The sequence below is a fragment of the Delphinapterus leucas genome, chromosome 1 (genome assembly GCF_059928025.1).
Source record: "Delphinapterus leucas isolate spDelLeu-1000000601 "Yukka" chromosome 1, BTC_Dleu_Yukka2, whole genome shotgun sequence".
In the NCBI taxonomy this organism is placed as follows: Eukaryota; Metazoa; Chordata; class Mammalia; order Artiodactyla; family Monodontidae; genus Delphinapterus; species Delphinapterus leucas.
The window spans coordinates 182,900,447-182,914,316 of NC_143129.1; the positions used below are offsets into that span (position 1 = coordinate 182,900,447).

General features: G+C 39.7%; 1 protein-coding gene across 10 annotated transcripts in view; it reads right to left on the reverse strand.

Annotated features, from left to right (window-relative positions):
• The window catches only part of UBE4B (ubiquitination factor E4B), a 110,736-nt gene that overhangs the window by 47,155 nt on the left and 49,711 nt on the right, over positions 1 to 13,870 (reverse strand). For all 10 annotated transcript variants that reach the window (XM_089901667.1, XM_089901679.1, XM_089901676.1 and 7 more), the window contains 5 exons: positions 9,562 to 9,703; positions 7,967 to 8,067; positions 6,861 to 6,975; positions 3,092 to 3,175; positions 464 to 520 (listed from right to left, as the gene is read on the reverse strand). In XM_089901667.1, the coding sequence (XP_089757793.1) occupies positions 464 to 520; positions 3,092 to 3,175; positions 6,861 to 6,975; positions 7,967 to 8,067; positions 9,562 to 9,703 (499 nt within the window). The remainder of the gene's footprint in view (positions 1 to 463; positions 521 to 3,091; positions 3,176 to 6,860; positions 6,976 to 7,966; positions 8,068 to 9,561; positions 9,704 to 13,870) is intronic.

The window sequence follows — 13,870 nt, forward strand, 5'->3', positions numbered from 1 at the left end:
ACCAGCAAAATGGCTGACACTTAACATCCAAAAACACAAGGTCACAAGTATGTCAGGATGCCTGTCCACTTTTTCTCATTTCAGATGAAGGAAAGCCCTCCAGGTCCGCTACATTTTTACAAGATATACTTTTAATTTCTATGTTTCGTGATAATATTTGATATCATGCAAATGAACTATTCCTATACCACCAAAGGACTCAAGGAAACGTTTCCAACAGGACCTGTTGTACTAGCTGTACAATACTTATCTCCCGAAAAATCACAAAAGAGAAGTGAATAATGTCATTCCCGGAAATAATGTAGGTGACAACAATGTGACAGTTGAGAGCCACCCACATGTATTACTCACATCTGCATCTCAACGTCCTCCAAGAGACATTTTTCAGATACTGTTACTTAAGGAATATCTTCTGTGTTACATGTTCACTGAAAATGTGCAAGTCCATTAGAGTGGCACTTACCAAATTGCACACAGGGTGTGTCTTTCCAAACTTGGTTTCACAGAGCTCACCTAAAGCCTAGAAACAAGATCAGAAAGGGTCATTTAAATGTATTTCATCCTAAACTGACCACCATGGGTAACACCAAGACATAGCTTTAATGCTCCTATAAATACGTATGCATTCCCAACAAAGCACAAATAGCTTCACTGCTTTTCTGATGAATGAACTAGTACATGTGCGTTGCAAAAAACTTCCGATAAAACAGAAATATAAAGTGAAACTAAAAGTCGCTCATAAACTTCACCCTCATTAACCTCTATTGATATTTTGGCCAAGAGCTTTCTAGACATATTTTTGTACGTATACACACAGAGGTAAATGAGTATATTCTTACAATAAATGATTTTTTCATTTAACATCTTTCTATACCAGAAAGATATGCTTCATAAACTTTAGATGGCTAGTCTTGCCAGTATTAAACAGGACTATAAATAATTAAAATTTAATAAGCGACCAAATTCAAAATATATTTAAAACTGTTCCTTGGTTTCAAGATCCCTGGTTTTTTGAGAGCCTCAAAGTTTTCCTTTGGCGCTCCAATCGTTCTCGAGTTAAGACAATCAGGAAATATAGTTCTTAGGCACATAAAAAGCGTTTACCATGGCCATGGTAATACAGTCAAACACTATTTTAACAGTGAATTTAATTTCCTCTGTGATTTGGATGTTGCTATGGGAGTTGCTAAAACAGCTGCTGGAAGCTTTTGAGTCCATGCATTTAGGCACTGACACATCTGAGAAGCCGCTGAGGCTCAGAGAGCCACTGAGAAGGAAACATTCTCCCTGCTCAGCACCAGGGCTCCCAAACTCAGCTGCACATTAGGATCACCTGGGCAGCCTCTGAAAGCCCCATGCCAGGCCACGCCCTCACCACATCCTCAACGAATTAAGTCACAGCTTTGGAGAGCCAGGCAGAGGTACTTTCTACAGATCCCCAGGTGATTCCAAGGTATGGCAAAGTTGGGATCCACTGACCTAGAGGATAATCATGCTTCTTTCTGATTCTAGCTCCAACGGTCTTCCGCTTCCTGCCTTAAATTATTGCCCTTTCTCTCAGTGCACTCCCTTTGCTGCACAAGCATCAATAATGGTACAAAATAAAACTATTGTCTATCATAATGGAGGCCTTTGTCTTTCGACCCAGAAGAACACTTTGTTGATATGTGACACTAAAAGCTCCTTACTGAATCATCAAGCTAATTCAAACCACAAGAGAAAAGCCAACAATTCCAGGAGGGAATATTTATATAATACAGTGATAATTAATGTACACTAAGAGATTTCATCACTGAACTCAAATAATCAGATTTTTCCACTTCTTTTTATGTGCCAAAGACAGAACAATGCATAAGGATTAATAGAATTTCATTAGGAATGGGAATAACGTGCACTAGGAAGAACCCTGACATAAATTCATTCAAAATTATTTTTAAAACTAAGACTTCCTGCTTCACCTTCTACTTAACTGGCTTTAATGTTTAAAACATTAATTAATGTTTAACTTTAATATTTAGCCTTTTAGCTCACTTTTGATTTTCTGAAACAGATAAATACACCTCTGTCTTTGCACTGATTGTAATTATCTGACTGTATCGTTGTGGTCTTGATTTTTGCCTTGAGGAGAGGCACCTTATCTCATGAGCTCCTGGGTCCTCTGTGTGTGTCACACTTGAGGTGCTCAGGAAGCAGTGAATTAATGGTAAGATGGAATCAAGTTAGCAGAATGAGTAAAAGGAACATGGGCAGCAAAACATCAATTTAACCAAGGCTTCAATTTACACAAGGTCGTATTTATACAGAGTCAACTAATTTCATGTTTTGATATTTTTCCTTCATACTTTTAGAATGAAAAATATTCAGTAATACTTCAAAGTATTTTTCTCCCAAAATTTTAAAGAAGCAAGGTCAGAGAAGAAAACAGCCTCTTATTTTCTTTCTGGTTCCAATATTTTCACAACTCTGAAGACCCTTGGTGAGAATCTAGCCAATAGTTCTGTCCACAATTTATGCTTCCTCTAAGTGCCTGCAGGAGCTGAGCAAATTTGTGTTTTCCAAGTAAAGCCTGAAGTGAAGTGTACAGCCTCAGGAAACGGGGAAGATGAACAAGAAAAGCACTGTGCAATTTTCTGTGCAAAGTCACTATGTAAAGACAAAATTGTATTCCTTTTCTTAATCTAACTCTGCCTTCTTTATTTGCATTTGTCACAGTTCTTTTTTTTGTTCTGTTTTGTTTTAAATTAACAAAATTTCACCCCAAATATGGTATGCTCATTGCTAGGACAATCAAGAAGGAGACCACCAATGATTATCGTTTTCATAAGCTATAGAATAAGGCAAAGTACATTTTAATGACTGTATCACTGACTCCTGTCTAAGGCTCGGATGGTGAAATATGTACCGCGCTGCTAACTGTCTTCACTGATGCATCTCACTGCACACCAAACACTCTGCATGGCCAACACAATGATTTCATGTTTTAAGTTTGAAAACAAGGTTGATCATGGACCTGAAAGAAAAGTGTATGTTAAAATCATCTGGAAGAAAAACATCTACTGAATGTGTTACAAGGAAAAGAATAAAGTTTTACCATGAGGGGGTATTTAAAGTAGTCACTATCGAGGGAGCACTCTTTGGCAGCGAGAGCCAGGCCTTGTAAAATGGGGATAAAGATCTGCAAGAAAAAAAAAAAATCAGAAATATAAGTTAAAGAAAATTTAAGAACAGGAGGCATGTCAAATAAAGTGCCGAATCTGCAAGTCCAGGCATTTGCACTGCTTGCCCAAGGAAAAGCTGTTTTGCATACACAGGAGCCTAGAATCCAGCCACAGTGTGTTGCTTTGTCCTTTCACAAGGCTGACCGTAAAGTAAGGCAGCTGAATTCTCCAGAAGTAATAGGTTTTGGTGAACCCTAAAACTCTGACAAGACTCCCCGTGATTCAACAGAAACTCACAAATGTGGAGCCTGCTGTAGGACTCTCCCGGGCTCCTTGCTCTAATCAAATAAATTACTCTGACCTGCATATCACAGCAACGAATATGTTTCTGATTACCAAGCACCTATAATCTGTAAAGAAACTGGACTACATGTTCCAATATCTGCTCAATTCTATTAACGTTTTAAGAAATCTTTTGTTGCCACCCCTACACCTACACCTTTAATTCTTTCCATTCTTCCTTGTTTACTTCGAAGAGAGCAAAAACAATAGACCAGTAATGGATATTATGAGTATCTTAACTTGAATTACGTAGAACAAAGAGATGGCTGGTCAATGTTGAAACTGAAAAAGAAAACTTCGTCAGGATGCCTTACCTCCATATATGGTGTGATTAATACAACAACCTGATGTCAGGGCCTAAGGGCACTCAAATTTACGTTTACAAGCTCACCATTAATATCAGGGCACAGGAACACTGCAGAATCTGCTCAGCACAGCTCATGTTTAAGCTTCACAGTGTACTCACTGAGCAGCACATTTGGGGAGTTGGTTGGGACTCAAGACTAATAACATTAAGCTGAGAATGTTGTAAACAACAGCTGACAGTCTGAATGCCAACAAGTTGAAAAAGGGAGTGTTCTAAAAAGCTACTAGGAGGCCTGAAAAATTCTCTTTCCTACTAATTTCATCCCATTGCATGGAACACCTTTGTCATTTAAGGAGCACAGTATTAAAAAGGTGCCCTGCATTACAAAGTATATTGGAGTGTCTTGAGATATCAACACAGCTCTTGGAGAGATCCTTCTAGTTCTCGCAACCCAAGCAATCAGGGTAGAAGTAATGTGCTTTCGTAAGCTAGCTAAAAATGCAGAGGAAATGCTTAGGTGTAGGGGTGGGAAATGCCCAAACTGCAATCGAGGGAAAAACAGTAGTTCCAGAATCACCAAAAACTAAATTTCACAATTGATCATCTAGAAAAATCTCTTAAGCATTTTTTTCAGGAACGCTATAAAGTAAAACTTCTTTAGAGTTATCTTCTTTTGCAAGTAGGGTTTAAATTATAATAAGCAGACAAAATATTACTAAACATAATACTTTTCAAAGATCAAACATTATACTGTTTGTGTGATTTACGTTTTTAAAATAATTTTATTTTCAAATAAATACCTCCCGGCACTGATAAAAAATGCTCCAAGTGTTCATCTCCAATTCTAAATTCTAGCTACTATTTATTGCTGTTTATTTATCTATGAACATCTCAAACTTTAAAGGAAGACTGAAATTTCAGTCAAAAGAAATTCAGATCTGCCACATTCTTAAGACAAAAGGTAAAACGCTGTTTTTCAGTTCAGCAACTCCACCGCACTCATCATTTCTCTTGAGGGAACGTAGTGACACGTAAGAAAAGACAAGGGATCAGAAGTCTGTGATTAAAAATAAACAGGTCGGGCTTCCCTGGTGGCGCAGTGGTTGGGAGTCCGCCTGCCGATGCAGCAGACACGGGTTTGAGCCCTGGTCCGGGAGAATCCCACATGCTGTGGAGCAACAAAGCCCGTGCACCACAACTACTGAAGCCCGTGCTCCACAACTACTGAAGCCCGTGTGCCTAAAGCCCGTGCTCCACAACAAGAGAAGCCACCGCACTGAGAAGCCCGCGCACTGCCATGAAGACCTAATGCAGCCAAAAAATAAATAAGATGAAATAAATAAATTTAAAATATATAAAAGAACAAAAAAACACACATAGAGGTCATTTCATAGCCTCTATGTAAGTTTCTTTATGAATAAAATAGGCATAACATACTTTTTTAGCTGATCTCCAGGCTTTCATACAGGTAAAGCTACTCTGGTTCCTCAAGTGATGTCTTTCTGAGTAGAAGTATTCTACTTTATATATATTACACATATAATATAGAGTATCATTTAAACCTTCCAAGACAGTTATATATTTTCATCAGAGTTCACTTAATTTTCTAGAGAAGAAAAGCTCACTATAATGCCTAAAATATTCCTATAAGTCAGTAAGGCCATCATCTAAGATGAGCAGTTGATAAATTCCAAATACAGAATACACAACACTGACTGGGATTTTCACTCCTGGATGCTTCTTTTACTAATATTTTGAAAACTGCTGAAAACACACTTCCTGAGAATTCAAAGGCCTCAATATGAACAGTTAAAAATAATATTAGGTATAAAAACAGATAAGGGATCTCCCTGGTGGCGCAGTGGTTAAGAATCCGCCTGCCAATGCAGGGGACACGGGTTCGAGCCCTGGTCCAGGAAGATCCCACATGCCGCGGAGCAACTAAGCCCATGCGCCACAACTACTGAGCCTGCACTCTAGAGCCCGTGAGCCACAACTACTGAGCCCGTGCACTGCAACTACTGAAGCCTGTGTGCTGCAACTACTGAAGCCCGCATGCCTAGAGCCCATGCTCCGCAACAAGAGAAGCCTGCGCACCGCAATGAAGAGTAGCCCCCGTTCGCCAAAATTAAAGAAAGTCTGTGCGTAGCAACGAAGACCCAAAGCAGCCATAAATAAACAAACAGAGTTTTTCAAAAAACAGATTAAAAGGAATCATATCATTTGTAGCTATTGCCTCTATTTGTTCTTTCTAGAAACAAAAAAAGAGATTATCATACAACAAATTGTAAGAAAATGTCATTAGCATCCTTTCATCATGGGAAACAGCTGTGTTAAAGTTGCTGTGGCAAAGTGCTTGCTTTACAACACAGGCCACAAAACAGTAATCAAAATTCATGCCAAGGTTTTACCTTGGAAGAAATCTTCAAGACTAACTTTTTAGTTGTTATTATTATTATTAAGCCTTATTATTAAATATTACATATCTGCATTTTCACTTGCCTTTACATAATGGGATACCAAAAATGTATGGATACTTAATGAATGAAGTAATCAGTAAGATCTGAGACTTCATTCCCGGTCTAGTGGTGAGAAGACAATGGTTTTATGTGACGTGCAAACTGCAGCTGAGCTAATTTGGTCTTTGATTTATTAATCTCCTTTTTGTAAACTCAGAGAACTGATTTTCAACACTACTTATCTGGCAAATGTCTATCACGTCTTATGCTACCTCTTGGTAGTGTGTTAAAAGCTTCTTAAAATCAAAGACAGGGCCTTATATTTCTTCTACTCTCCCAAAGCACTTAGCACAGACCATGTTTAAAATACCTGATGCTTGACTGATTAGTTGAAATGTACACATGATCTGAACAATGCAGCTGTCAATCTGATTTCCTCAGGACAGGCACCTCGGGGAGCTCTCTCTGAGTAAATAACATGCACATGTTCAAATTCAGGAACCAAAGTTTTCAATATATGGCGTCTTTAGAAATCTAGCTCAGCAGGGAAGCTCCTAATCCAGCACTTTCAGTAGCAAACGCACAAAACCTTACCTGCTTGAACACTTCTTCATCCTGGTGAGTGGTTCTCACCAGTTCTTGAATAAAGCCGTATGGGAGATTCCTACACAGCATGTACGGCACCAGGAAGGACGGCTGCTGCAGGGACCTGCAGACCCACGAAAGTCAAGGGCTCTGATGAATCAACTTGTCACCGTGTAACAACAGAACATACAGAATGTCACGTAGCTGACAATCACAGGTCAAGCTTCAAATTTCCCAAATAATCCACACAACAGTCAATCGTTTTAGGCAAAAGATCACCTTTCTCATTGTTAAGATAATCACTTTGGGGGCTTTTCTGCGAGAAACTATAGAAAGTTTGAAAGGATCCATCTTTGCCTCCATACAGCCCTTGAAAAATAAAGCATTAGAAAAACCAAAGTATTATATGTCTCTTTTACTTATTTATTTATGCCTCATCCAATGGGGGAAAAAAAGATTAGCAGTGGCTGAAGACTTTTTTAAGCTCTTATTAATTTTAACCACGGAACAGTGTTTAAGTTTTAGTACATGTGCATCATTTTCCTTTTTGTTTTTTCCTGACAAATTTCAAAAATGGTTATGGTAAGATCATCCAGAATGAATAAACCTTGAACTTTGTCATTTTTCCTTTAGATGTCTTTTCATAAGAGAAATGAAATACAGAAATACTCTTTTATTAAACTTGAAACCTTTATGGGACCCTCTGAACAAAAATTAATAATGTAGTACACTTTGGGTGATTCCCATATTACCTATTCCACCACTATTCTTTATTATTGAATAACAGAAATTGATTATATGACACATGGAAAGTGATGATCTGCACATTTTTTTCAAGTATCTATACTGCTTTCAAGCAGCTGCTTTTAAACTGAATTACTAATTTCCTGCCCTGATGTCAACATATTTGAACCACAGTCTATCTCAATAAAGCACACAGAGTGTTTTATTTTCATAGTATTTTAGAGAAAGAAAGGGACCTCAGAAACCATCTAGTCAAACACTCATTTCATGGGTGAGGAAGTGAGTTATCCAACGTGGTGCAGAATGGCTGGACAGCCTGATGGAGAGGGCCCTCTCCCTGCTAACAGCAAGCACATATTGGTTTTTCATACCTTGGTTGTGTGAGGGACCCTTGTAGTACTAATGCAGTATGGGATATGCACTGTGAGCGGATGTTGCTCAGAAGCTGGCTGACTGCTGGCTGGCTGCACATCTGCAAAGAAAGGTAGAGGTTAGGTCTACAAAGACAAACAAAATAATCCCATACGGTTGAAAACTGACAAGAGTCAGAAGAGATCAATCTGCAGGAAATGGCACCCTTTTCTCTTCCTTTACTGATGATGAACAAACTAGAGTAACTGTATCGTCCAAGTATAATGTCTCCGCTAAAATCTACAATTAGAGAAGAGAGAAGCAGAAGCTTCAGGTGACCACGTGGGGATTTCAGAGATATGCCCACTCTCTTTGATTTTGCTAAGGTTAAGTGCAGCAAACCCCAAGAAGCCCTTCACAAATATGAAGCTAACAGGTTGACAACCGGATTAGTTTCCAGTGGAAAACCAGAACTAGAAAATGAAATTGGGGTGGTGGGGATAAATTGGGAGATTGGGATTGACATATACACACTACTATATATACAATAGATAACTGATAAGGACCTACTGTATAGCACAGGGAACTCTACTTAGTACTCTGCAACGGCCTATATGGGAAAAGAATCTTAAAAAAAAAAGAGTGGATATTTGTATATGTATAACCGATTCACTTTGCTGTGTACCTGAAACTAACACAACATTGTAAATCAACTATACTCCAATAAAAACTTAAAAAAAAAAGAAAATGAAATAGGAATGAAATGCGATAATAATAAAGTAACTCAGCATGAAACAGAAGAAAAAGTGCAGCTTGCTGAGTTTAAACCCAGTTTTGCAATTTATTATTTATGTGATTCTGGACAATTACAGGTATCCCTCGCTTTTCGAAAGTTCACTTTACACCACTTGGCTTTTAGGAAAGACCGAGGTTAGTATGTACTTGATCTCTCTGAGGTTCATTTGCTTATTAACACAATGGAAAAAAATAATACTTATACCACACAGGACCACACTGGACTAATGAACAACTGTGAGAATGAGACCTAGCCAAGTGTCTGGCAGTCTAGGCGCTCCATAAATGTTGGTTATTATGATTACGACAGACTAGGAGAGAAATCATCAGGGCCGTGTAAGTCGCTGGTGGCAGTGGCACTTGGCCCTGTCACTTCTTCCCTCCACTAGGATGTGAGTTCCATGAGGACTGGGATCCTCGTCTGTCTGGTTCACTGATCCACCCCCAGCTTCCTAACACAGTGCCTGACCCATAGTAGATGCTCAATAACCACTTTACTGATTGAATACATGAGTGAATGCTCATTAGGGGGTCAAAAACCAATTATTTATCCACCACATAACTAGGTTTTTGTGGGGGCTTTAAAATGAATCCATTTCGGGCTTCCCTGGTGGCGCAGTGGTTGACAGTCCGCCTGCCGATGCAGGGGACACGGGTTCGTGCCCCAGTCTGGGAAGATCCCATGTGCCGCGGAGCGGCTGGGCCCATGAGCCACGGCTGCTGAGCCTGCGCGTCCGGAGCCTGTGCTCCGCAACGGGAGAGGCCACAACAGTGAGAGGCCCGTGTACCGAAAAAAAAAAAAGAATCCATTTCATGTTACCTTCGGTGCTTTTTTTTCCTCTATTCCAACTCGGTCAAAACACTCGATGAGGTAGTTCAGCATATCTGTCTCTTTGCACGTCTCAATGGTGAAATGGTCGCTGTAGGAATCCCAAGTACTTGCCCCACCAGAGGCTCCAAAACTTTGGAGAAAAGAAGAAAGGATGATTTTTACCTGTTCTCAATAAATCATGTTTGATAAGAGTTCGCACTTCTGCAGAAAGCCCGTTAGGGTCCCCACGCCCAGAACAAAGCACAGACACCCATGCAGCCGAGGCTGGAGCGGACTGCTTGTTTCACCTGCTCCAAGTCCAACAATAGCAATTTTTAGTAAACATTTTATTGACCTAAGAAGAAAGTCTGTCCAGAAACCCAACATCTTATCTTCTTGGGAACAGCACCTTACAAAACCAGGAGGACTCTAAGAATTGCTACTGAGCGCTGGGCATTTGAAGGGATACCACACGTATGTAAATCCAACTGGCCAGCTGCAATTAGGCAGGCTTGGAGGTTAAAGCCAGCCTACGCTATTACGTAATCGAAGTCTTTAGGAGGGAAGTTACAAGGGACTAACAAAACACCCCTCTTCCTAACTTCTAGCACAGACCTTAAAAGCCTTCAATTCATCCAGCATTAGGCAACAGGACTTAGGAAAACCGTCCAGTTAGAAGGAGACATGAAAAATATGTTACAAACACAAATTTTCCAAAATGTTTGGCAAAAGGGACAAAGTAGTATAGTGAAAACAAAACAAAAACCTTGCACTAGGAGTATCCAAACTTGCGTTCTATTCCCATCCCTACTGCTTACTTGTTACCTGAACCAAGAACTTCATCTCATCTGCAGTGAGGGTTCAATAAAATCATGTGGAGGTGTTTTGTAAAATATAAGCAGGATACACCGTGAGGCACTGTTATTATTAGTAACAACTATTCCCTGAGACCATTATCACAAGGGTTAGGTGTTAGGAAATCAAAGTTTAGATTAACCATCAATAGGTCAAATACCAAATCTGCTGTTTAACTCACAAATTTGATAGACATAAAAGATACAAAAAGATTAATCATGGCATAGGAAGAGGTCAGGAATTATGAAATGAAGACAAATGAAAAAATATAAACTTAGCAAAAAAAAAAAATTTACATGTGAAAGATGATAAAGGCGGGGAAGAACATCAGGAACTTGAGATACCCATCCCTACTTCAGCCTGGGGCAGAGAGGAGCTAGAAACTAAAAGAAGAATTAAGATATTAATGATACATTATGCAGATAGATGCATAGATACACAAAAGTAATTTTGGAATATATACATAACTGACCTTAGAATTTTAGAAGAATACACATAATTGACCTTGGAATGAAAGTATGATATTAGAGTATTTCAATTTAAAAAGATGAAACCAATGCCAAGGCTTTAAATCCAAGGCTCTCAGGCCAGAGTCGCGTAAACCTGAATTCTTACAACTTACTTACTACATAGGTCTGACAGAAGGGAAGGGAGGAGGGGAGGCTGAGAAGCACTCAAAGGCACAAGGCAGGGCTTCCCTGGTGGCGCAGTGGTTGAGAATCTGCCTGCTAATGCGGGGGACATGGGTTCGAGCCCTGGTCTGGGAAGATCCCACATGCCGCGCGGCAACTAGGCCCGTGGGCCACAACTACTGAGCCTGCGCGTCTGGAGCCTGTGCTCCGCAACAAGAGAGGCCACGACAGTGAGAGGCCCACGCACCACAATGAAGAGTGGCCCCCCCTTGCCACAACTAGAGAAAGCCCTCGCACAGAAACGAAGACCCAACACAGCCCAAAATAAATAAATTTAAAAAAAAAAAAAAAAAAAGCACAAGGCAGTCAACGCCCTCCTGACTGGGCAGGAAATGGAGCCACCCACAAAGTGCCTCACCAGAGACAAAGATGGGCAGCCCAGGGTGGGAAACCTCAAAAAACCAAAAACAATTCTTGTGTCTTCACACCACTTAAATTTTGGGCTACAGTTCATGGTATGGTAAGATCTGTTATCTGTTAATTGGCCTGACAACAGAAAGATGAGGACTGTAATGAAGCAAAGGAAAAAACAAAACAAAACATAAGAACAAAACAGAAAAACCCACCCATAAATATAAGTAGTGTGGTGAATCCGCAGAAGGAGACAGGGGAGAAAGATATTTGGCTTTACCTGCCACGATCCCGCTCTCAAGCCATCTGCTATCCCTCCCTCTTCCATCTGAGGTTAGTGACTCAGGGACTATATTCACTGCACTTCCCAAAGATGAAATTTGCTAACACAGGCTTATAACTCTACACAGTTAAGGTTAAATTCCCTTTGAAAAGCTCTCACAGATGACAATGAAAATAGATCTTCCTCGTGTTTAAAATGAAGTATTTAAACTATACATTTCCTTGATAACAAGCCCCATCTTTCTCACGTTTTTACACCTCTGAAATGGAAAGTATCTGATATTTGATGCCAATAGGTCCTTGCCAGTTGCAAGGAGTCAGTCTGATGCTGTGCCTGTGAACGACTGTGGGAAGTCAACGCGCTTAGCTGGTGGCTGCTGATGCACTGACACTGGGTTCCATTCTCAGCCAAAACGTCCCCTTTCATTTTAACTTAGATCTGAACACCTCAAAGTCAACCGAAATGCCTTCACGAACATTTCGCAAAGGCATGAAAAATGACAGGGTGTGTACGAGACCGCCAGGCAAGGCAACGGGAGACACTCAGAATGTATAAGAGAAGTTTCAAAGATAAGAGACGTTGATGTATGCTGTGATCATCTGTCAGGCACCAAACAACACTTCCAAGTGACTTTCAAGAGAAGAGAAAGAAAGAAAGAAAAGAAACTAAACAGAAAGAAAAGAACAGAACAAAAGAAAAGAACAAAAGAAAGAACAGAAACTATGTTTCTGTTTAACTAAACAGAAAACATAGAATAAACCCTAGCGTTCGTCAACATGCTTCCAAATTATAAGATCAGTCCTAAGGGTGCCGAAGTAGATCATGAGCACAGCTATGCAAAGCAGCCAGTGTCACCAGGGATGTGCATGATTGTCAGTGGTCAAAACCGGTTTATAAGGATCTCTAGGTTTGAACTCAAAGAGCTGAACTCAAATTTTGAATGTGATACTGAAGGAACAAGGGGTGTACAGTTTATATGCATCAAATTTATGCTATCAATGGACATTTTTAAATGTTTTAAAATAGTATTTCATTTTTTCCCTAAAGAAGTTGTTATGAAATTCATGATGCTTTTACAACCGTAACATGGAATATGACACTGGAAATATGTCATGTTTAAGTCCTAAGAGTATCTATAAAATTATACCTCCCTTGGGAGAATATGTGAACCATTTTCTGATAACGACATCAACAATCCAACTGAATAATGTAATTACTTCACATATTGGAAATACAGCTGAATCCTTCTGAAAACACAATGAAAATATTTCTGGGGATTTATACATGCATCAGATCTGTGCAAATTGAGTCCCATTTTAAATGTACCAAGAAAACTTGTTTCTTAAAAGGATTCCATCGCAGTTTCCATTCTTCTATTGTGGGAATAATCACCCTATTTTATTACTTTTTTAGATGCAGACTTTGGAATGGTATATTTTCTAGATGCAAGGCAAAGGCAGAGCTGGGCAGAGTCAAGCCATGTAAATTCCCTGAACAAATGTCTGCACTGTCGAAGGTCCTGGGGGCAGTACACTGAATCAAACAGATAAAGACCTTGTTATATGCCAACTACATTACAGAGAGGAGACAATTAAAAACAAAAATAGTACAGAAGTGCTTTAAGTGCTATGAAGGAAAAGAAAGGCAGAGTATGGGTGACAGAAAGGGGCAGGAAGAGTGTGTGAGTGTGAATGTGAGTGTGTGTGTGTGTGTGTGTGTACACGTGGGATGCACGGTCTTGCAGGCCAGGGTGAGAGGCTTTGGGTCTTACTCTGTGGGAGAAGGGAAATCACTGGAGGGTTTGGGGGACAGACATGGTAGAAAGATTTCCTTTCGACCATCTCCGTTGCTTCATCTCCAAATAGTGATGGTCAGCAGAAGTAAGAGGGGAAAGGTCAATGTTTTCCACTATTTGCTAGTTTTCTCTTTCTCTATTCACATAGGCTCAGAACTTTCAAGATTTGATCTCCTTCACTGAAATACCTAAGCAGTGAAAAGAAGAACCCAATAAATGAAAGAAAAACTTCTTTCCAGTCCTCAACTTCCTAGGAAACAATCAGAAAACATTTCCTCAGAATAATTCCTTTGTTATCTTTATTACAAAGATAACTCTCACTTCACTCATTTCCATTCCTGC